Source organism: Phyllosticta citribraziliensis (assembly GCF_038025025.1).
Source record: "Phyllosticta citribraziliensis strain CPC 17464 chromosome Unknown J3D65scaffold_5, whole genome shotgun sequence".
In the NCBI taxonomy this organism is placed as follows: domain Eukaryota; kingdom Fungi; phylum Ascomycota; class Dothideomycetes; order Botryosphaeriales; family Phyllostictaceae; genus Phyllosticta; species Phyllosticta citribraziliensis.
Genome location: NW_027117342.1, coordinates 1,591,114 through 1,612,384, shown reverse-complemented (window position 1 = coordinate 1,612,384; position 21,271 = coordinate 1,591,114). Strand labels below are relative to the sequence as shown.

The window sequence follows — 21,271 nt, the reverse complement described above, 5'->3', positions numbered from 1 at the left end:
AGGCATTTGGCGGCAACATACCCAGGATTGTAATTTCGAGCTCAGCAGCCATCTTTTTACGGCATTATGGCATCATCGTATCAAGCACGTTCATTCTTTCCACTCTCACGACTTTCTTACGCCTTGGATTGCACGTCTCAAAGTTTCAACTCACTTCTCGTCTTCGAAGACTTCGTTCATTCTGCCTTCTTTCCCTACTCTCCCAATCCACAGCTTCATCCCGTATTTCAGACCGCCACTCCGTGCCACTGTAAGATCGTCGTACCCCGCGGAGTCAACCAGAAACTTGAACCATCCACGTTGCACGCAATGACTCGAACCCCTGGCACGGATAAAATAACCCCTGACAAGAGTACCAGCTTCCGGTAAAGCCCCCTACTACTGTAGTCTGTCAACACCATGTCGACGGAGGAGGCAGCCTCTCAGAGAAGAGCTAACGTAAATCCGCCACAAGCTGGCCAGCGGTCCTCCGTGGTCGACGATCTCTTTTTGTGCCGTGCCGCCCGCGGCCATCCGGCAATAGCAATGATCAGAGCAGCGTTGAGGTCAGACTGAGCACACCGCACAGCAACAGCACGACGACCACGACAACGAAAACGCAGCTGTCCCGGAGCAAATCAACCTGCGACAAAGCGATCAATCACTTTCTGCACTCCGCCGAACCCCGAGGCTTCCAGAACCCACTTTCGACGTAGCGGTACCTCTCGGCCGGTACCTCGCCTGGCCAGCACCCGTGAAGAAAGACCGCACGCTCAGGCCGACGCTCGCGCCGCGTACCCACCGCGTCCACCAGCGCGGCTATCGGCGTCGCCTTCCGGGAACCATCACCGCCACACCCTGCGCTGCCGCGATTTGCGCGCTTCTTAGCAGCCGACCTTCCTGTTTCGTGACGTCAAGCTCGCAAGCAGATGTTCCATATGGGCTGGGCTGGGCCGAAGGACGGGAGACAAGGCGAGGCGAGCAACACGCGAGAGGCTTGCGGCCTGACAACGTTCTTATCGACTGCTGTGAAGCGAAAAATGAGGCAGCTCGTCAACCACCAGGAGTGCCGCCAAGTCCAATGATCCGCGGTCCTCAGGCGCACTGCAGCACTTTTAGCAGCGCCTGCTTGCTCGCACTGACAGACTGGCATGCCGGAAATAGGCGCATCCATGCGAGTCCCTTTTCTGGCGGGCGTCCGTTCATTCAAAGGTCACCTCACCACACCACAGTCAACCATGTCGCCCGGCAAGTCGGCAACGGCCGTCCGTACGTAAGTTGGTCACTGGAGAGTGAATTTTGTAAAAGAAATATTCTACGGACTAGTGTCTAGAGGTCGGTAGACAGTTGCCTCGGCACATCAGCGTCCGCCATGCGGGTGTGGTATTAAATGGCACATATGGAGCGTTCGCTCATCCGTTGGTGGTGTGGCGCAGGCAACCCGCTCACGAACCGCCACTGCCACGAAGCGGTCAGGAGGTAGAAACGAATAAGGCGAACGAGGAGAAGCAAACTCTGGGGCATCTACTCTCAGTGAAAATGGAGTCAAGACAAACGAGAAACCCTTGAAGAAGAGGCATTGAAACTATAGATAAGAAGAAAGCCATGTAGGGGGGTGTCAGTTTAAGTCTACATAATAGGAACAAGCAGAAGTGCTTCCCGGTCTGGTCCGGTCTCCTTCCGTTCTCTGCCCATCCAACCAGCCAACCAACCAACCAGTCATCCGTCTGTCCGTAAAGATTCATGCGTCCTGTAGCCATGGCCGCAGTACGTAGAGAAGGAAAAACAAAAACGAGAATAAGTACAGGTGTGTGTCAGGGGGATCTATGTCGGGTCGTCGATCAAAACGAAGAGGGAAAGAAAATGCCAATGTGACGATATGTCCATGAACAGGAGGGGCTCGTATGGACGTGGTGTTGTCACAGGACCCGGGTCATTCTATCCGTGCCTCTTCAAGCGCCTGTCCTTCTCTGCGATCTGGTGTTTGTCCTCGTGAGATTGCGGAGCTGCTGTGGTGATAGTCTCCGACTCGCACTCGCATCATTTGCGGTTCCGGATATTCTCCAATCTTGCAGTCGAAGCTCCTGGAAAGCTGCCATATCCTTCTTTTGACATTTCAATTTTGACCCTGGCGCCAAGTCGATGCCTGTTCCAGAAATCCAAGCAAAAGAACATCCACCTCTTGATTACAGCTTACGCAGTCGGCACTTCCTCATTGCCCACGGCCACCAGTCGTTCTCTCCAGCCGTTGCAAATCTCTTCGAATCCGCCTACAACGTCCTTGCAGACTACTGCAACGCGACGCTCCTTCAACCGCGCGTCCCAGTTGCCGCGCTCAATCCACCGAATACCCTCTTCCCTGAGCTCGTTTTCTCTCTTCCATTCGCCCATGGCCTCGCGCACCAGTTTCAGTCGCCTCTGCGCAAGGTTGGATGTCTGCCGTCCCATGTGGAGACTATCAGCCAGGAAACTGAGCGAGTCGAGGAGATCGTGGGTCTGGTTCGAAAGGTTTGTGAGTTGGTGGAGTGGTTTCATAGGCGCATTGGGGACCGAAGAGATTGTATCGGCGAGTAATGGGAGCAGCGCGTCGATCGTTTCGGGCGAAGGAAGCGGAGCGAGGGGCGAGCAAAGGGATGAGGTGAGGGAGGTAAGGATTCGCGTCTGGTGCGTAAGGTGCGAATTGAGTGCGGTGTGAGCAGTAATTAGCCTACACGGTTGCGCGCGTTAGTATACCACAATAGACAAAGACTCGAGATATTTTCAGAGAGTAATCCGTACCTCGTGGCGGCGCTCTCGACACCTGCTTGGGTGCCGAGATCGCGAAGTTGCTCCGTTACGCGCAGCATCACGCCGTCTGTCGAGCTGCCGTTGTTTTCCGTGCCTCGGCGCGCAAGACTTTCGATTGCAGCCATCCTTGCCTCTAGCCCAGCGGAAATGCCATCGCTGGCTTCCAAGTCACTCTCACTTCCGTAATCCGACCCATCGTAGCGGGAGCGGTTGCGGCGATGTTTCGAGCCTGCCAGCGATTTGACTGGGCTCATGGTCACAGTCGCGGGTGAAAGTAGGGCTGCGCTTTCGCGAGAAAGCTCACGTACGTGGCCGTTTGGGGGGCCTGGTTGCTGCTGATTCTCGGAGTGGTTGTTCAGGGACGCGTCCCCATCAACCAATTCAGTCTCGCCCTCGTCGTAATCATCCTCTTCGGCGTCGGCTAGCTCATCGGCGAGGTTGCCCAGTTCGCCGCCGTCATTGTGGGTAAAGGAGTCGTCGGCGTCTCCGTTGAGCTCAGAGTAGCTCGTAGCGGTGTGCAGGCCATGAGGGGGCCTGGTCGCGACGGGAGAGTATGCAGCCGAAGAGCGGCGGCTCTGGGGAGAGCGGTTAAAGTCAATGCTGGAGGTGCGTCGGCGGGAGTGCGCAGAAGTCGGCGTGGCCGGGCGGTCGTGGTCAACGGCAGACATTTGCGGCTGCGACCGGAGGTGGTGTCACGGCGGCTTCAGTCAAAGACGAAGATTGACGAAGCCGAGCTGGCAGGTGTTCCCCTGGGTATGTGGCTTGTTGGCGGGGTGCAAGAGGCGTCCAAGCTGGAGGGCCCAAGACGGAGCGCGGGAGCGTTTAAGTGCGTTTGGAGGAAGTTTCAGGGCCAGGAAACGGCGTGGGCGAGGTTGAGGGAGCGACGGAGAAGAATCGGGGGATCAGGCGCGTCCTGTCGACTGTGAGAGAGTGGTGATGGGCGAGGAGGTTGCGACTCCTGAGAGCGAGCGGTGGTGTTGCAGGTGTTGTTGAGCGATGCGCTCAGCTTGGCGATCGGATTCAGCGAATTATCAACTGGCGGCCGCCGACACGGAACGCGGGCGACAGCAAGCATCACCACTCCAGAGCAAGCATCCACCACGTCAGACGCAGGGATAACGGCCGTCGTTTCTCACACTTTGTTTCGTTTCTCGCATTTCCTCAGCTTCACCACTGCAAGATCCAGCTTTCACCTTTACCACTCACTCCCGCTGCCAGACAGTCGAACGCAGCATGATCGGCAAGACAATCTTCCAGTCCTGCTGTGCCCGTTTCACATCAGACAATCACACAACCTCAACTTTGTCTCGTCTTCTCCGTTCGCGCCTGTCCCGGGCTAGACCTGGCCCGTCATTCAGCGTCCTCGACAACCACGTTCCCCCGTCCAGCTTTTCAACGGCAACCCTTCACCATTCCAGACCCTTACTCTGCGCCGCCGATGAACATGCGACCGATGCTGCTCTATCGCTGTAGTTCCATGCAATGCTTGTGCATCACCACAGTCCGTGTCATGAAACCGTCCTGTTCTACCGCCGGGCACACTGGCTGGGACTCTCAATGTCTCGACCACATGCACTCGAGGGAGCGCCCTCCAAAAATAAAATTCACTTTTGCAACTACACGGATCCAAAAGGCCCGCGGTACCTGCATTCTGCCGCAAATTCGACAAAACTTCCCGTTGCAGAGCACAGAATCCCAAGCGGGCCAATCAGCAATCATGATGCTAGCCTTTTAATGCAAGCCAGCGTACGCACTAGGATATCTGAAGACCTCACAAATGAAGCTACACTAATCCTGCGTCCAGACTGGTGTGATTTTGCGGCTACTCCTCTTGCATTTTGTTTGGCCCCAAAAACCCTTTGCTGGAACAGTGGTGCGTGGAAAGAAGCTATTCCGAGAGACGCAATTTCGCTTTCTTATGACGTAGAGCTTTTCCTCCGCTAACTTGAACAACAAAACGACCGACTCTACCGTGGTTGATGAGATGGGCGAGCGACTTTACCAAGGTCTATCCCTGCTGTACTGTTGTCGCGCCAACCATGGGTAAATTGCTTCGATGCTTCTGCACGGTCTCTGCCGCTCGAACTGCCTTTTTGGTATTCATGCGCCGCATTAAAGGTTACTCCCGCAGGATCGCAGTTGTACCTCTTCTCTTGCGCAAGTCACCGAGAAAGGATGTTGAAAAGTTCATTCATTGTTGGATGCCGTTCCTCCATCAGAGCGATCCGCTGTCTGTTTGTCAACTGCGGCCTTGGTTGTGTCTATGGACTGTTTCTTCGAGATGCGCATTTCGAAGTGCCAGCTTTGCAGAATGTCGTCGATACTACGCCTTTTCTTCTGCCTTTGCTAAGACATGATTGACAGGAATCCGGACCGCCCAGATTTCGTCGCAGGAACTTTCATGCAAAGGGTTCCTGACTCCTGGCATCCGTTCCGCGGTGGTCGATTACCAGTTTCTGGCAAGAAAATAAATCAAAAGCGACAGACCAATGCCGACGAGAATCGAAGCAAGACAACCAATACTAAGCTCAAGTCTCCCCAGCCCACGATCCCATGCAGAATTTCATTCCACAGAAGCGACAGTGGAAAGATGGCAAGACATCTTCACATCCCTACGCGCATCCAACGCAGGGCCGGACCCTGAAGAATCTCCCAAATGGCTGATGCTGTCGCACAGCCAAGCGCAGAAACGGACACAGCCAAGAAGAAACCCAGGTCAACACGGCCATTTGCGAAAGCAAGGAGTGCGGATGGTCAATGAGAAAACACACGAGAAATCGAAATGGCTTGTCTGCCTCCGGTGGCCAAGAAACGCCCCTGTGCTTGATGAGATGACCCGTTGCGCTGCAGAAATTTACATACATATGGGCACTCGCATATGCATGCACCCACCATGCCTGACCGAGCCTCTTGCTCCTCCAACTAGTCACCAATCAACCCATCACTATCTCGCTTCATGCGTATGCACGCCACCATACGTCATCCATGTACATCATCCAATACGCGCATGCGCAGGTCTCTCCTGATTCAGCCAGTCTGACGCCGCTCAACCACCATGGCATTCCAGACGATGTCAAGCACACGCTCATCTGCATGGCCGCGCGCGTCGGCTGCGTTCTGGCGCTCTTGCTTGTCATTTCTGTCTTCATGTGGTGGAGAGAGCAGAGGCGGTAGGGCGGATAAATACGGCATTGGGCGACTTTTCAATGCTGCGCTTTGCGGACTAGGATACTACATTACCTCGCTGAGGTTCAGTTGCTTGCCTGGATTACATCAGGGGACGAGCAGAAGAGCGGGAAGGCGCACTCAAGACCGGTATGGCAAGGTACCGGTGGACAACCCATCAGTCACATGCTAACTGTGACAGCAGTCAAGGCCACCCTGGAATATCCACTTGCTGCAACGTACCCAGACGCTGATAGTGTATGACTTGGTTCGCGAATGGGAACAGACTCTGCAGACAGGGCCGAGACTGCAGATCACGACAGAGGCTTCGAAGCAACAGGAAGTCCAGTGGCACTTGCTGGCTTGAGAGTGATGCGGTAAGCAGGAAATCTGGAGCACTTGTAGCATTCATTGATTGCGATCAGACGTTACCCTCAGAATTCCTATGGAAAAGTGGCCTTGAATCGCCTTCGAGACCACAAACGTGCCCGCAGGCACTTAATTTTGCTGCAGCGCCTCCCACTCGCGCTTCACCAGCTCCGGAATCTCCTCCCAAATGCTCGGCGCCTTCGGCTGCCACCCCAGAAACTTCTTGGCCCTGAAAGCCTTGCCGCGCGAGTTCATACCCCAACTAAGGGCCTGGAAATCAGCCACTTCCCACGCCTCCTCCTTAGACATGTTGGTGGTCTCGGGAGCGGGAATGTAGCCAGCCTTGGCCGCTGCCTCGGCAGCCGCCTTGGCCGCGTCGCCCCACGCGTGCTCGCCATTCTCGGCAAGGACATAGCCCTTGGGGCCCCACAGCTCAGCGTCGTGGTTGTGAGCCGCCGCTGCTTCGGCGTAGAGCGTAAACAGGTCGCCGAGGTCGTGCACGTGCACGTTGTTCCAGATGGCTTTGCCTGCTCCAATGATCGGTGCCTTCTTGAGCTCGAGGGTCTTTTGCGCGAGTGTGGGCAGTTGGCGGCTGCGCTGCCAGACGGGGCCACGTCCGGGGCCTGGATTACCTGTTAGCTGCCTTCCCGCGTATCTTGCGTTGAGGATATTGCTTACCGTAGATACAGGGCGGGCAGATGATGACCGACTTGACGACATCAGAGTGCTTTGTGCCCGCTTTAAGAACGACCTTGTCGACGTTGCGGTGGAACGCGTGATCGGGGAGGCTGGTGAGCTCGTGTTGGCCCTCCAAGTCGTTGTAGACCTTGGGGTCGTATTCGCCATAGCGCTCAGCGTCCGAGTCCGAAAAAGTCAGGATGCCCGTTCCGCCAGTGTGCAGCCAGTAACCTGGACGCTCCTTCGAGTGGCTACCAAGACCCTCCGCAATGGCCTTGGCTGCGCCCTCGTGGTCGGACGCGTCTGCCGTGTCTATCTCGCTGTTAGCTTCTGCCACAATTTCATCCGCGCACGCGACTTACGGATCACGATGTCGGCTTTCGAGGCCTCCTCTTTGATGAGGTCAAAATCGTCCAAACCACCAAGAACGATTCTGACGTTGGGATATTTGGCCTTGACCTGCTCGCCCTTGGCCTTGTCGCGCACCAAGGCCGCATACGACCAGTCTGGGTGCTTGGAATGGACAGCGTAGAGCGCATCGCCTCCAATGTAGCCGGTGGCGCCAGTGCTAGGAAGAGCTATTAGGAGACGCCAGATCTCGTGATCAAAGACGCATTGATGGTGTACTTACATGAAGACTGAGGGAGCCATATTCAATCAATTGGTTTCAAAGTTCGTTTGGGTGTCGATTCAAGAGGTTGTTTGCTTTGGAGAAAATGGAAGACGTTGGTCGAAGATGGACGTCGTTAGAAATAGCAGGCTCTCTGATGTCACCATAACATGCACGGCTGGCGCGCCCCACCAACCCCGCTGTGGAAGGTGCTTGCCCCTTTTCGGCAAATCGCCAAACCGCCTCGGATATACGCGCTTAACAGCGTCGGCATCCGCGTCGTGCTCTTGACCATGTATTTTATCTTTCGTCGGGACACATCTTCCTCCAGACGGCACATTCTTCGATGGTGAAGTCTTGATGTGCCCAAACCTTACTACCACTCAAGCCATCCTTGGATGGTGGTCATGTTTCTGAGGATTAACGGATATCGAGGTTGCCTTCCCATTTAGGCTAGCTCTAAGTTAGGCGTTCCGTTGGCCAAAGTAAATTTCGAAGCATAGAGTCTTTGCATGCGGTCTCAAGAACGGGCGCTCAATCTTTCAGAGAGACAAGAATGTTAAATGCTCCCACTTAATCTTACCCGGGCATCCACCAACGATTCCATCTCTGCAGTATTGATCTGCATTTCTGTGAGCGTGCTATTTGATTTTATTTACAGGAGTGTCCAGCTCTTTTCCATTATGTTGTCGACGTGGATTGATGTTTACAAAAGACCTCTCTTGGAAGCCTTTCCAGCGGGAATGTAGATCTCGTCAATAGTCCAGACGGCGCCGCCCTCGGAGGAGGCAAGTCCCTTGTACGAAGCAGTGCCAGAGGTGGCAATTGTGTCACCAAAAGCAGTGTCGGCGGAAGCCAGCGTCAGGGTGGTGTTGTAGTAGTCTGAAGAGCAAGTCAGAGAGACACAGCGATGGTAGTTCAGAAACTCACATTGATCCGAGACGGTGGGAGTGCAGGAGTCGTCGCACTCAGTGCCCGTGCCGTAGCCGGTCATGTAAGGACCTGATTTGTAGGAGAAAGTTGACAGCTGCTCGCCAGTGTCGGCGTCGGTGACGAGCCTACCGTGTGTAAGCTTTGGGCGCATGTTCATGGATGAATTCAACTTACTGAGTCCAGGTGTCGTTGTCGTCCTCGAGGACGTACTCAATCTTGACCTTCTGGTCACCGCTGACTGCGGAGGCGTTGCCGTCCTTCTGACCGAAGCTGCCAAACAGAGAGGCGCGGACGCACCACTGGTCGCTGGAAGCACCGCACCAAGAGTTGCCACTAGACCACTGCTCAAGGGTGGTCTGGACAAGGTCACCAGTGCCGTTGCTCATTCCTGGCCAGAGGAAGAGCTCGCCGGCCTGGGACGAGGGTGGAGTTCCGGGCAAAATGGTAGTGACCGCATGCTTGATGGTGGAAGTAGTTGGTCCGAGAGACACGGCACCGCCCCAGCTGTCCTCGCGCTTAAAGAGGCTCCTTAACGGGTTGTACGGCAAGGCGGCCGCCAAAGTGGGGATAGCGAGGGCAATAGCAGCACGCATACTGAGGGACCAAGGAAGGATGGTGTGAAAGAATTAAAGAGTGTAGCAAGTTAGCAGCCAGTGCCGAGTGACGATGAGGTTCAGGTTGGAACGCTGCGAAGTGTATATACTTGAGGCAGCCACATAAGGAGAGTGAATAAAGCTGCCCCACGGTCCTCCGACAGGAGACGGATGTGACGATGAAACATTGTTGACCGTTGAAAAGGAGGGAATCGGACCACGCAGCCCTATAAGAAGCACAAATCAGTAAGAAATAGAAGCTTCAACAGTCAGAAGTAGCAGGTGACGGAGGAATGGTCATTTGGAGACGTTTGGAGCAGCGCCTCTCGGCTGTCGCGTTTCTTCTGGACGCAGCAAAGGCACATATTGACATGATCGTCGGTCGCGTACTGTCGGTGAAACAGGGCGTCCAAGCGGTCGAGGCTGCAACAGCCGGCAATTGTCTTGGTAAACGGATGCAAGAGACCTACGCCGAGATTGAAGGAGAATCCAATCATGTTCGGAGGGTTTCTCCTCTGTCAGCCTGTCATAGGAACATTTGTGGCATGGAGCGGATGAATAAGATGCCAGTCGAGAGTGACGAGGGCGTCGTGAACGTGGGTCAGTGCTTTCGCTAAGCCCTCGACCTGCTGGCTCATTGATGACTCGGGCAAGGGGACAATGGTGAGTGGTGTCTTTTCATTGCAAAACACCCGGTCCTATTTTTCGTCCTTGCCATGGCAACTCGGACCGCATGCCCGGACGGTCGGTCCGTTCATCCCAAAGCCTCCCGACCAGCATCTACTCATAATAGAGCTCATTCGCCGTTCCCTTTGTTTGACACTCGTCCGGAGTCAAGGTCTAGTCTAATCATGCGTTGGATGAAATCTCTACGCACAGAGCACTAACAGGTGTTTCTTTTTCCCTCCTTGTCTTCTTGAAGCGGGCCGTCCCGTCGACTGGCTCTTGGCCTCAGCGTCCGAGTTTAGGTTGGGTCCAGAACTGGGGCACTACGTTGAAGTTCCTGCGATCTGGTGATTCATTGGTCCTACCCCAGAACAACATGCCTCCATTGCCTGTTCTTCACGCTTATCCATGCCGGTTCCAGAATCGACGCAAGGCCCAAACGATGGGCAACACCGTCCTTCCACTCCACGGCAAGGAGCTTCAAGCTTGCACTTTCCGAGTCGTATGCCTCTGTCTTTGCTACTACTACAAAATCAAGCCAGATCAAATCCACCCCGCTGCTGTAAGTTTCTGATTTCAGAGCCCGGAGTTTGGAGTTTGGCTCCAATATCTCCCCATGGATGTGTGACGTCGAGTCTGTTTTCATGCCTGACAGAAACCACTCATCCGCGGGGAGGTCGGGGTCATCTTCTGCGAGATAGATGTCGCACTCCGATGACTGTGGCTTCTCCACTTCCTTTCGGACGACGCGGAGTCTTGCCATGCTGGTCCAACAGTGAATTTGGCCGATGCTCAAGGTGATGTCACAACAGTGGCCTAGTGTGTCATTCCGATGATCAAAATCCCTCCACATGGCAAGTAGGCGCTCTGATTTGGTGTGGCCGTGAGTCGCGGGGAGTCTCTCTTGGATTCTGACCAACTTGCCCGCGTTACCCACAATGTTGAAATTGATCACGGCTGTTGTCTCGATACCGTTGGGGGCCCACGGATTCAACCACCCAGTCCCCAGCCAAGGAAGGTTGCCTTCGCCAGACCAAGCTGCCCAGCTCCAAGACGGGATCGAGATGTTTTCGGGATCGTGGCCGTTGGGTGTCATGATAGGGATTTTCTCGCCGTGACGCGTGTGGTATCCGGTAAACCTCCACGTCAACGCATCGGAAAAGTGTGCCTGGGGAAGTCCCCAGATAAAGATGTCGTTCTGGCGCATGGAGAGAATCTCTGCAATTCCAGCGAAAGCGTTGAGGATGTCGGACTGGTAAGTGAGCCGACGCTGAAGATACGCCGCGCAAATGTAAAGATATAGTTCGCAAAACTCGCCTGGGGCCAATTCCTGGTCTGGTATATCGCGGTGGAGGTACGATTGACCGATAGACAGGTGATGGTACGAAACATTCTTGATTTGTTCTGCTGCAAACTCCTCGGAGAATACAGCTGAGCGACAGTTCCAATAGATTTGTGTCTCGGTGAATACAAGAACCCTCTTGGAAAGAAGTCGCTCTTGGAAGGTCCAGGCCCTCATCGCCCAGATCGAGTCTTCGATACCTTCGTTTACGTCATCGTTGTCAATGACAGTTAGCAGCTCATTGTCAGCAATACACAGCTTTTTCTGCACTTGCTTCCGAGTTCCCGGGCGGATGCCAGGCAAGCCACTGTTGGCACCGTCGCCGAAAGCCACGACAATAGTAAAGATAGCCTTGGAGTAAATGGACCCCATGCGCTGAATTTGGGACTGTTGGGTTTTGAAATCATCTTGGATAATGCAGATGGAGTCGACCCACAGGTAGCGCTCGCCTATCTCTCGGACTAGTAGCATCGAGTCCCGGATTGTATCAGGCAGTTGCACTTCTTCCAACGAGCCCGGCTTTCGAATCCTCTCTGAGTTTTCTTTCAAATGTCTGAACACTGACGCTGATCCCCAGACGTAGGACAATGCAACGTATCTGCAGCTCAAGGGTGTGTCGATAATGCAAGACTCTGTCACGTCGATCACTAATGCAGGTCCGGTCTCCTGTGTCGAAGGAAAACGCATAGGCTCCCTACACTGTGGTCCATGATGGTCTTCGCACAGGTGAAGCCAAGTCTTGAGCAAGTATGCATCGACTTGCTCGGTGACCTGTCTGCCACCGAGTCCATCGATGATGTTTTGCTCTTCGCTTCGAGAGGTAGAGTGACCTTTGTTGTTGGCTTTGATCTGAAATTGAATGATTCTTTGCGCTCGGTTCTTGCTCGCCCTTTTTAATTCCCATGGAAGAACAGGTCCTTGGAAATTGTTCGTGCTCGAGGGATCGAAAAGAACACTTGGGCGAGTGTAATGAAAATGCGCAAAAGTCGGAGCAGAGGCATGGAATCCGTCTGGAAGCTCAAAAGAGCAAATCTCCGTGTGCTCGATGAGGCGACAAGTTCCTGCCGCATCGGAAGGTTCCTGGTCTAGGCAATCGGCGACTAAAGAACACAGCCCGCATTCATAACGACGGCTCCGAATCTCATCCAAGGAACCAAGCGGCAAGTGTTTCGGATTTTCTTCCTCCGCGTGAACTATGATGTCTTCATCCTCGAGTGCCGTGTCGCAAGGAAGCGGCTTCCGACAAGGTATTGGAGGTCTCGTGAGGCTTGCAAAATCAAGCTTTGAACATGAGCGGCAAAGGGTCAGGGGATGGCCGCTCGTCGTCAATGAATGCGAGGGATTCATAGCATATTAAATGGAAAAAGTGTCTTGAAGCAGGTGGTAAGATATCTTTTGGCGAAGAAGTTTCAACATGGGGCCAAACAGAGCGGGGAGGGTCTCGCCTGGCCATGATGACGTAGTACCGAGACGTATCCGGATGTGATCTCAACGATGTGACCTGCAGCATAGTGTGAAGTGCAGTGGAGGTGGGCGGTGTTTTGATGGGAGAGAAAGATGCTGGTCTTGGTCTAGCGTTAGACTGCTTCGCCATCGCAAGCTAGGTGAATAATTGGACGGTTGATGACTAAGTCAGCACATGATCGCGCGTTTGTGTGGCCCGTGCCCTTGCTGCTGCCTTCCAGGTCCCGTCGCGCCCAGAATGACGTCCGCGTCTCGCGACAAACCTAAGGTGCTGCTGCTCTTGCAACGTACCCGTCCATCCAACCTCCGCCCCTGAGATAGAGTCGCCATGGCAGACCCGCAAGATCGCTACAAACAAGATGAGGAAGATGACGAGGACGAGGAAGCCGTCGACGAGACCGTACGTCCTCTCTTACAAGCTACGCTGCTGAAGCTCACAAGAAGCACAGGGCTACAAGACCGTCAAAGATGCCGTGCTATTCGCAATCGACGTCAGCAAATCCATGCTCAAGAAGCCGTCTCTCTCCGACGCGAAGAAAGCCGATCGCGACTCTCCCACATCTGCCGCCCTCAAATGTGCCTATCAGCTCATGCAGCAACGCATCATCTCGCATCCCACCGACATGATGGGAGTCTTGCTTTTCGGCACCGAAGAGTCAAGGTTTCAGGATGAAGGATCTGGCAATGGAGGAGGACTTGCATACCCACACTGCTACCTGTTGACAGACCTAGAGGTTCCTGCAGCTCTGGACGTCAAGAGGCTGAGGAATCTCGTTGAGGATGAGGAGGAAGCACACAAGTTGCTGGTTCCAGCAGAGGAGCCTGTCTCCATGGCCAATGTCCTCTTTTGCGCAAACCAAATCTTTACGACAAAGGCACCCAACTTTTCGTCCAGGAGATTGTTTCTTGTTACTGATAACGACAACCCTCACGCTGATGACAAGAGTTTGTGTTCCGCTGCAGCTGTCAGAGCCAAGGACTTGTATGATTTGGGCGTCGTCATCGAGCTCTTCCCTATCTCGCATCCAGATCGTGGCTTTGACAGAACGAAGTTTTACGATGTAAGATTTATGTTCGCCTTCCACCAAGGCTAGACTAACGTGCGCAGAACATTGTCTACCGTCCGCCATTAGGCGACCTTGAGGCCCCAGCTCCAGTGACAAACACGGCCCAGCCCCTCGAAAGAGGTGAAGGTATCAACCTTCTCCAGTCTCTCATTTCAAACATCAATTCCAAAGCTGTCCCTCGTCGAGCGCTTTTCAGCCTTCCATTCGAGATTGGCCCAGGCTTGAAGGTTGGTGTCAAAGGCTACATTTTGATCAAACGTCAGGAGAGGGTACGGAGCTGCTACATCTGGTTGAATGGCGAAAAGCCACAAATCGCAGTAGGCTCGTCCTCAAGAGTCGCAGAAGACACAGCCCGCGAGATCAAGAAAGAAGAGATTCGAAAGGCTTACAAATTCGGCGGTGAGAGCATTGCCTTTACCGAAGAAGAAACCAAAAAGATCCGCTACTTTGGCGACCCTGTCATCCGAATCATTGGCTTCAAGCCCATGGCCTGCCTTCCCGACTGGGCGAACCTGCGCTCACCTACATTAATTTACCCTTCCGAATCCGACTTTGTTGGATCCACGCGCGTCTTTTCTGCGCTCCAGCAAAAGCTGCTCAAGGACCAGAAGTTCGGCTTGGCTTGGTTCATTCCTCGTCGCAACGCCGTACCCACACTCGCGGCGCTTGTTCCAGGGGCCGAGAAGCTCGGTGATAGAAACGAGCAGATCCGTCCACCAGGTCTCTGGGCCATTCCTCTCCCATATGTTGACGACATTCGCCAGATCCCAGAGACGACGTTGGTGCGGGCTCCAGACACTACCGTCGACTACATGCGCGAGATTGTCCAGAACCTCACCCTGCCCAAGGGCGAGTACGATCCCGCGAAGTATCCAAATCCAAGCTTGCAGTGGTTCTATCGCATCTTGCAAGCGATTGCGCTGGAGGATGAGCTGCCGGAGCAGCCAGAGGATAAGACGATTCCCAGGCACAGACAGATTATCAAGCGTGTTGGCGAACAGATTGTCAGCTGGGGCAAACTCGTGGACGAAGAATTCAACGTCTGGTCAGTCTCAAAGAAGAGGACAGCAGAGGAAGACCTTCCCAAGTCCGTCCCCAAACGAATGAAGACCGAAAACGGTGCTGGCAGTAAGAATGGAAGTGCGGGTGGAGTTGACGATGCCGAGATGAAGAAGGCTTGGGAAAAGGGAACTCTGAACAAGGTAAGTGGTGACAACATGGGAATACCTTTTAAGTTGAAGGCTAACCGTTCCTAGTTTACAGTGGCCAACCTCAAAGACTGGGCACATGCGAAGCACGTCTCTGTTGTAGGGAAGAAAGCTGACATTATCGAGAGGATTGAGGAGTACTTTGAGAGCAAGTGAATATTTCGCTAGTCCACGATTTTCCCAGTAGCAACGGCGTTCCCCGGTTTTAATCACGATAGGTGTGATCGAAAAGCTAATTTTGTTATCACAACCTGTGGCGGCGTACCACGGACCAAGGGCGTTGAAAGAAATAAGCAAAACCAAAGCCAGATTAGATGGCCTTGACATCGTGCATTCCCATCGGCGCAAATACTAGCGAAGTCGTCGCTCTTTTGATGACTTGTTCCGAATACGCATTCCCGCGAAAGTCTAGTGGTCGTGCGGGGCGCCACGCGGGGCTGTCGATGCGCATCGCGGAGAAATAAGACCTTTGAGCCTGAAATCAAGTCGTGCGTGACACCTCAAAATAATCCGTGGTCCTGATAAGCTGCAGACGTGTCAATGCCCGTTGAATCGTCTGCACTCATTCTTTGCAGGAACATAAAGATGTACGTATACACGATTCTAGTGACAAAACGCGTCCTCAGTCTTTTTGTCAAGTCGTAATGTTCAGGAAACTAGTGCTTTTGCTCCATCTCTTATGTCTGTCTCGAGCCGCTGAGAACCCTCTCGTGACCTTGGATTATGGCAAGTTCCAAGGCAAATACGACAAAACGTACAACATTGCGTATTTCCGCAAGATTCCCTTTGGTGCATCGACTGCTGGAGCAAACAGATTCCGCGCGCCGCAACCACCAGCGGCCATACCCGAGAATGTGGTGTACGATACGGACCAGGACTTTGACATGTGCCCGCAGCGAGAGAACAGCGGCTCCGAAGATTGTCTCTACTTGGGAATATATTCGCGACCCTGGGACACCAAGACCCGCCCAAAGCGCCCTGTGGTTGTGGTTTTCTACGGCGGTGGCTTCATTCGAGGCAGCGCAAGCTTCACTTTGCCGCCGTCCGCCTACCCCATTTTGAAGGTAGACCCGGCCAACGACTTTGTCGTCGTTTATCCCAACTACCGCACCAACGCATTTGGCTTCCTGCCTGGTCGGCATGTCAAGGACTCTCCAACAGCCGACTTGAACGTCGGCCTTCTTGATCAGCGATCCGCGCTCGAATGGGTTCAGAAGCACATTGCAGCATTTGGCGGAGACCCAGACGATGTGACCATCTGGGGCCAGTCCGCAGGCGCCGGTTCGGTAATCGGACAGGTAGCTGCGCAAGCACTGCAACAAAATTCAGGTCCCAAGCTCTTCCACCGCGCGCTGGCAAGCTCGCCGTTCTGGCCAAAGACGTACCGCTACGACGAGCCCGAGGCCGAAGCGCTGTATGAACAGCTGGCCAGCCTGGCGGGTTGCGCTGGAAACCCCGAGGAAAGCCTCGAATGCCTGCGGGCCGCCGACGTGCAGAAGCTGCGCGAAGCTGCGTTGCAAATCAGTGCCGCCAATACGTACACAACCAGCTCGTTCAACTGGGCGCCCGTGGTCGACGGCGACTTTCTCCGCGCGCCACTCAGCTCCTTGGCCACGCTGGCCCCTGGAACCACAGTATGGGCCATGTACAACACGCACGAGGGCGAAAACTTCCTTCCTAGTAGTCTTTCGGGGAGCGGCAGGGACAAGGACGATCCCGCCCTTGACGCCTGGCTGCATGGCTACCTGCCGCGGTTCAACGATGCAAATATCGCGGCTGTGAAAGCCCTGTATCCCCTCGACGGCCAGGCAGAGAATACTGTTTTGGATTCCACCCGTGTACGCGCTGGTCTCATCTTCAGAGACTCGGTTTTGGCTTGTCCGGGCCTTTGGGCTGCTCAGGCTGCTCAAGCTACACAAGGTAGCAAGGCGTATCTGGGCGAGTACACGATCAGTCCGGCCAAGCATGGCAGTGACACCATATACGTGCGTATTGTTATCTCCATTCTCTTCGTGCATCTCAACCTGGGGGCGATTGGGGGCTCCCAAGCAACAATATGGTTTAATATGGACAACTCACTGACCTCCACTTTTTGACAGTGGAATCAGGTCAACGAGATCCAGCAGACAGACCCGTTCATCTACCACGGCTACGCGGGAGCGTTTGGTAGTTTCTTCCAGACAGGCGACCCAAACGCGCAAGGACCACCACCGCAATCTGGTGCGGCCAAGAAGCCGTACACGGCGGTGCCACCTTTGCAGTCGGGACAGGAGTGGGTGATCAAGAGCGATTCTTTTGAGACGCACGACATTGCCTTGTTGAGCAAACGGTGTGCGTTTTGGAAAGAAAATGCCGCGAGTGTGCCGCTGTGATGACGGTGTACTTCTTGGAACCTTGCTTTGGCCTTGCGAGCTGTTATGGTGTGTGTATGCTTGCTCGTCTTTCCGCTGATTCCTTTTCATCTGCGGACATGAAACAATCTGACTGGTTGGGAAGGTATTGAACAGCAGGAGAAGAAAAGATGAAGATGAAGACCAGGAAAGAAACGGAGAGACAGAGAGACGAAGAGAAGATATGGTCTGAAGAAATTACTACGTATTAATCCTCTTTCGAAGGCCTTTCCGCCATCATGGCCACAACGTAAAGAAATTGATGCGCGCTGCAAGCGCAATGTCTATAAGAGTAAGTAACTGTGAAAATAGAAAGGAAAAGATCTTGATGTCATAACGAAGAAGCCGCCCACAGAAAACCGGGACTCCTAATCTAGCGCCAAAATTCTAAATGCGCTGAAGGACAGACCGAGTCGATGTATTTTTTGGGTCGGAAAGGTGCAGCACCAGTCTCTAAAATGTAAATGCCATCAAGCTGGGATTCAAGACGATGGGCAGCAAAAAGTGGCTGGCGACCATCATGGCGAGGGGGAAGATTGCCGTGAACTCGGTGATGTTCCAGCTCCAGGGGATAAAGGGGCCAATGGCCATGACGATCATGACAGCAATCATGAGAAGGCAGAACAGCATCGACCACTTGAAGCGCTTTGCAATCTTGGGGACCTCGAGGAAGAAGTTCGATCGCTCGACTTCCTTTGCAGTTGCGCCCTGTGAGATCTTGCGTTAGCGAGGATGTACGCGTGGATGTGTGTAGATATGCTTACCCATTGCATGTCGATGCTGAACATGTGCGCCAGGATGGCTTGGGAGACGTGGAGAGAGATACCGCCGAAAAAGACGACGAACATAAGAAGCCACTTGAAGTTCTCGAAGACTGGAGTATAGTTAGAAATCGTCGGTCAAGTCGAAAGGGGAATATCATGGGTAAGTTACGCACTTGCAGCGAGGAACCCCTTTTGTCCAATACGGTACCGCTCGACGGCTAGAGTAAAATTACCCACGAGACTGAAAACGACAACGACGGACAACCAAATCTTCCAAGACTCAGTATACCACTTGTCAAGGTATCCGTTGTATTCTCCAATGGCAACATAGTTGATCAGGGTGAAGATCCAGGCACAGCCAATGGCGTAGTAGGTGCCAATGTAGGAGATGATGTTGAGCTTGGATGCCAGGGGCATTGTGGATCCAACAAAAGTCCTGAACAGCTTGGTAAAAGGTCCCTTGTAGACCCACTGGTAGAGAGGGTTGAAGACAAGCTCGTTACAGCCGTAGGCATACTTCTCCCAGCGCGCAAGCTCGTCGTACACCGTGAGTGACACTCCTTCCTTGAGACCTCCATCGGCCCAGTTGGATAGTCGGACAATGTAGCCCTCAATCTGCAGTCGGAGTGCCATGTCGAAATCTTCCGAGACGGACGTCTCGCTCCAGAAGCGTTCTTCGCCCTCTTCGTCAATGAAGGAAACTTGTTGGACTGCGGACCAGCGGAGGATGGCATTGTGCCCGACAAACGGCGCCACATCTCCTGCCGAAACGGCAAAGTTGATAGCAGAGTAGATGAGGTTTGTGAAGAAGGTAATGCCGTTTTCGAAAAAGTCCCATGACACTTGCATAACGCCAGATGCAAACTGGATGATGGCGACGTCTGGGCTCTGCTCCATTTCGCTCACAGCATCTAGGAGGAAGTCTTCCGGAACTTCGGTATCCGAGTCGATGATCAAGATGTAATCCTGCAAACAGTCAGCTAAGCCACGGGGTCGAATCAGAACTGGTCAAACGTACGCCAACGCGAATGTTGCCGGCAGCCCAAGCAATCTTCTCCTCCTCCAAAATTTCCTGAAGGCAAACTTCGTATGTTTCATTCTCATCCCGAGATGACCACTTGTCGTGTCTTTCGACCTTGTTGAGGCGTTCCTCGACCAGGTTGGAGAGCCTGAGACCAAAGTTCATGTTTGAAGCCTTCTTGAACTTGCCTTTGCGTACGAATCCATCGGCACCGTGCTTGGGTCTTGCCGTCCAGCCAATGTTGTTATCAGTATAAAAGTCAATGCGGGCTTGTTTCTCCTCTTCGCTGATGAGCTGGATGCCATCATCGTGCATCAGAATATTGGCCGTTCCACCTTGCAACTCATAGGTCGAAATAGCCTTCTTGATCGATCGGACAGTGGGCTGGATGACGGAGTTGAGACCTTCCTTGTAGACAGGACATTGGATGGTGACATGAGGAAGTGGCACATCCGGCGACTTTTGAAGCCTCGTCACTGGCCGCTTCGCACTGTAGAATTTGGAGTTCGTGTCCAAGTACGAGACGGGACCGAATAGTCGAGCGAAGGCGCACACGACAACTGTCGTGAAGAACTGCATCGATGTCAGTCAGAGGAAGCTTACCATGACTGGGAGGAAGCTTACCATGGCGAGGAACCAGTTGATCGGAATCATGGCCAGGAAAGCAAGAGACGCATATCGGCGAAGTAGCAAGACCTCCTTCGCGATTGTTGCCCAACCAAGGCCAGAAAGAACCACAAGCAGACACAAACTGAAACCCGTCAAGATCGTGTTATAGTACATTGTCGGGCGAGGTTTCTCGGTGCCAGCTTCGGCATCAACTTCTTCTTCGGCGACGATTGGACCCTTTTCCCGTAGACCGTGCTCGTATGAATCGAGCGCAGACTTGAGGAGATCAGACTGGATGGCCTCTGCCCTGCTTGGCAGGTTCGGGGGGTTGTCATCCCACACGACTAGCATGGATTCCGAGGCAATGAAGGCCGCATACTGGTGCTTCCTAGCATACACGAGCTCCTCGATGGTGGGTATGATTTGGATTCTCAGTCCATCTTTGATCGGGATTTCGGAGTCAGTTGCTCGCTCAATGTAGGTGGAGACGACTTTGCTCTTGACAGTCAAGGCCGCCTGCGAAGAGGTTAGCGCATTACTCCTGGACTGGATCTGAAAGATTTTACCTGGACGTTCAGCGTTGCTATTGACTGGGCCAAAGTCGACTCAATCAAGCTCTCTGGGTAGCAGATGTAGTCGCCGCGAGCTTTCTTCAACAAACAGCCTTCGGCAACACCGCTAAAGTCTTGAATCCATCGTGACGAGACTTGACGCTCGTACAAATGGCTAGGGAAAGTATCAGTATCAGTTTTTTGGTACAATCATGATCATGAGAAGTGGAAGCTTACTTGATGATGACCGCATGCCGAATGTCGTGGATGAATGCAGAGTCCCGGTAGCTCTGAGAGTGTGTTGATAGACCAGCAGATGACCCGTTGCGGCTGTGGTAAGCCGAGCCAGGTGCAAAAATGGACGAGGTGTCGTGTTGCGGGATCTCTGGGATAGGAATATTGTCGTAGGACTGTGTCCCAATCGTCTTGTCTGCAGGCGCTTCTGCGGGCTTCTCTGTAGGCTTGTCGCTGCTCCTAAAGTATCCCATAGCTTCCCAAAGCAAAGGTGTTTGAAAGAGGAGAAAGAACGCCTCGTCAAAGAGATAATATCGAAAACAAGCTCAGAAAAGAAAAAGAATTATGGAACGGGGTGGTACGAGAGATGTAGCAGACAAGGCCTCGTATGCTTCCAAATTCGGAGGACTAGGAGTAGATAAATACGGAAGCCCCAAGAGCGCGGTGAACGGCACACACCCAAGAAGCCGATAAACAATTGATCGATCAATGTTTCCCGGCCAAAAAGGCACCACCGTGGCTTAGCAGTGCATCTAGCAGGGTCCAAGACAAGATAAAGCGCAGGTGGCGCGAGTTTGGCCAGAACGGGAGCGTCTACGACATCGCAAAAAGACGACCACATCTAGACTGAAGAACATTCCGCCCAAAAGTCGGACAAGCGATGCCCAAATCGGAAACAGAAGAGAAGCTTGGAGCAAGTCGAAGGCGACAGCCGCACCATGGGTTAGCATGTTGACAGCAAAGATAAGAGGCAAATGCGAGCTATGCGACCTTGCAACGGCAGTTCGGGGTATCCGAAGCACCGGCACATACCGCACGAGGCGCCTGGCGATAGTTGCAA

At 53.5% G+C, this 21,271-nt stretch overlaps 8 protein-coding genes across 8 annotated transcripts; 3 read left to right on the top strand and 5 right to left on the bottom strand.

The window, feature by feature from the left end:
• Nucleotides 1–399: 399 nt before the first annotated feature.
• J3D65DRAFT_602585 (uncharacterized protein) lies at nucleotides 400–1,548 on the top strand (the record flags this gene model as incomplete). Its single annotated transcript, XM_066798129.1, has 3 exons — nucleotides 400–438; nucleotides 569–1,252; nucleotides 1,306–1,548. The coding sequence occupies 3 exons, from the start codon at nucleotides 400–402 to the stop codon at nucleotides 1,546–1,548; spliced, it is 966 nt and encodes a 321-aa protein (XP_066656268.1).
• A 407-nt stretch (nucleotides 1,549–1,955) lies between these two features.
• On the bottom strand, nucleotides 1,956–3,522 carry J3D65DRAFT_335400 (uncharacterized protein). Its single transcript, XM_066795446.1, has 2 exons — nucleotides 2,758–3,522; nucleotides 1,956–2,686 (listed from the first exon to the last, which is right to left on the bottom strand). The coding sequence occupies exons 1-2, from the start codon at nucleotides 3,432–3,434 to the stop codon at nucleotides 2,173–2,175; spliced, it is 1,191 nt and encodes a 396-aa protein (XP_066656267.1). The 5' UTR covers nucleotides 3,435–3,522; the 3' UTR covers nucleotides 1,956–2,172.
• Nucleotides 3,523–6,328: 2,806 nt separating this feature from the next.
• J3D65DRAFT_622454 (putative nucleoside-diphosphate-sugar epimerase) lies at nucleotides 6,329–7,793 on the bottom strand. The gene is made up of 4 exons (XM_066800073.1): nucleotides 7,610–7,793; nucleotides 7,341–7,546; nucleotides 6,979–7,290; nucleotides 6,329–6,923 (listed from the first exon to the last, which is right to left on the bottom strand). The coding sequence occupies exons 1-4, from the start codon at nucleotides 7,627–7,629 to the stop codon at nucleotides 6,430–6,432; spliced, it is 1,032 nt and encodes a 343-aa protein (XP_066656266.1). The 5' UTR covers nucleotides 7,630–7,793; the 3' UTR covers nucleotides 6,329–6,429.
• A 361-nt stretch (nucleotides 7,794–8,154) lies between these two features.
• On the bottom strand, nucleotides 8,155–9,260 carry J3D65DRAFT_335314 (uncharacterized protein). The gene is made up of 3 exons (XM_066795445.1): nucleotides 8,696–9,260; nucleotides 8,519–8,646; nucleotides 8,155–8,470 (listed from the first exon to the last, which is right to left on the bottom strand). The coding sequence occupies exons 1-3, from the start codon at nucleotides 9,112–9,114 to the stop codon at nucleotides 8,295–8,297; spliced, it is 723 nt and encodes a 240-aa protein (XP_066656265.1). The 5' UTR covers nucleotides 9,115–9,260; the 3' UTR covers nucleotides 8,155–8,294.
• Nucleotides 9,261–9,682: 422 nt separating this feature from the next.
• J3D65DRAFT_622449 (heterokaryon incompatibility protein-domain-containing protein) lies at nucleotides 9,683–12,686 on the bottom strand. The gene has a single exon (XM_066800072.1). It carries the CDS (start codon nucleotides 12,467–12,469, stop codon nucleotides 10,142–10,144), a length of 2,328 nt encoding a protein of 775 aa, XP_066656264.1. The 5' UTR covers nucleotides 12,470–12,686; the 3' UTR covers nucleotides 9,683–10,141.
• Nucleotides 12,687–12,914: 228 nt separating this feature from the next.
• On the top strand, nucleotides 12,915–15,017 carry J3D65DRAFT_552652 (protein Ku70; the record flags this gene model as incomplete). The annotated part of the gene is made up of 4 exons (XM_066797087.1): nucleotides 12,915–12,986; nucleotides 13,036–13,647; nucleotides 13,695–14,855; nucleotides 14,910–15,017. 4 exons carry the CDS (start codon nucleotides 12,915–12,917, stop codon nucleotides 15,015–15,017), a joined length of 1,953 nt encoding a protein of 650 aa, XP_066656263.1.
• A 488-nt stretch (nucleotides 15,018–15,505) lies between these two features.
• Nucleotides 15,506–17,648, top strand: J3D65DRAFT_695038 (putative carboxylesterase; the record flags this gene model as incomplete). Its single annotated transcript, XM_066803991.1, has 2 exons — nucleotides 15,506–16,846; nucleotides 16,961–17,648. 2 exons carry the CDS (start codon nucleotides 15,506–15,508, stop codon nucleotides 17,231–17,233), a joined length of 1,614 nt encoding a protein of 537 aa, XP_066656262.1. The 3' UTR covers nucleotides 17,234–17,648.
• Nucleotides 17,345–20,736, bottom strand: J3D65DRAFT_588244 (glycosyl transferase family group 2-domain-containing protein). Its single transcript, XM_066797775.1, has 7 exons — nucleotides 20,434–20,736; nucleotides 20,212–20,371; nucleotides 19,661–20,161; nucleotides 19,034–19,609; nucleotides 18,189–18,981; nucleotides 18,016–18,125; nucleotides 17,345–17,959 (listed from the first exon to the last, which is right to left on the bottom strand). Exons 1-7 carry the CDS (start codon nucleotides 20,682–20,684, stop codon nucleotides 17,705–17,707), a joined length of 2,646 nt encoding a protein of 881 aa, XP_066656261.1. The 5' UTR covers nucleotides 20,685–20,736; the 3' UTR covers nucleotides 17,345–17,704.
• Between the last annotated feature and the right edge of the window lie 535 nt (nucleotides 20,737–21,271).

What these genes read in the sequence shown, in the direction of transcription:
- J3D65DRAFT_622454 (XM_066800073.1), bottom strand. Translation starts at nt 7,629, where the DNA reads ATGGCTCCCTCAGTCTTCAT. An exon ending in GAAAGCCGACATCGTGATCC is followed by an intron (nt 7,291 to 7,340) that starts GTAAGTCGCGTG and finishes ACAGCGAGATAG; the next exon opens with ACACGGCAGACGCGTCCGAC. An exon ending in CTGCCCGCCCTGTATCTACG is followed by an intron (nt 6,924 to 6,978) that starts GTAAGCAATATC and finishes CAGGTAATCCAG; the next exon opens with GCCCCGGACGTGGCCCCGTC.
- J3D65DRAFT_335400 (XM_066795446.1), bottom strand. Translation starts at nt 3,434, where the DNA reads ATGTCTGCCGTTGACCACGACCGCCCGGCCACGCCGACTTCTGCGCAC. An exon ending in GTCGAGAGCGCCGCCACGAG is followed by an intron (nt 2,687 to 2,757) that starts GTACGGATTACT and finishes GCAACCGTGTAG; the next exon opens with GCTAATTACTGCTCACACCG.
- J3D65DRAFT_622449 (XM_066800072.1), bottom strand. Translation starts at nt 12,469, where the DNA reads ATGAATCCCTCGCATTCATTGACGACGAGCGGCCATCCCCTGACCCTT.
- J3D65DRAFT_588244 (XM_066797775.1), bottom strand. Translation starts at nt 20,684, where the DNA reads ATGGGATACTTTAGGAGCAGCGACAAGCCTACAGAGAAGCCCGCAGAA. An exon ending in TAGCAACGCTGAACGTCCAG is followed by an intron (nt 20,162 to 20,211) that starts GTAAAATCTTTC and finishes ACCTCTTCGCAG; the next exon opens with GCGGCCTTGACTGTCAAGAG. An exon ending in CCGGCAACATTCGCGTTGGC is followed by an intron (nt 18,982 to 19,033) that starts GTACGTTTGACC and finishes GACTGTTTGCAG; the next exon opens with GATTACATCTTGATCATCGA.
- J3D65DRAFT_335314 (XM_066795445.1), bottom strand. Translation starts at nt 9,114, where the DNA reads ATGCGTGCTGCTATTGCCCTCGCTATCCCCACTTTGGCGGCCGCCTTG. An exon ending in GACAACGACACCTGGACTCA is followed by an intron (nt 8,647 to 8,695) that starts GTAAGTTGAATT and finishes TACACACGGTAG; the next exon opens with GCTCGTCACCGACGCCGACA. An exon ending in TCCCACCGTCTCGGATCAAT is followed by an intron (nt 8,471 to 8,518) that starts GTGAGTTTCTGA and finishes CTTGCTCTTCAG; the next exon opens with ACTACTACAACACCACCCTG.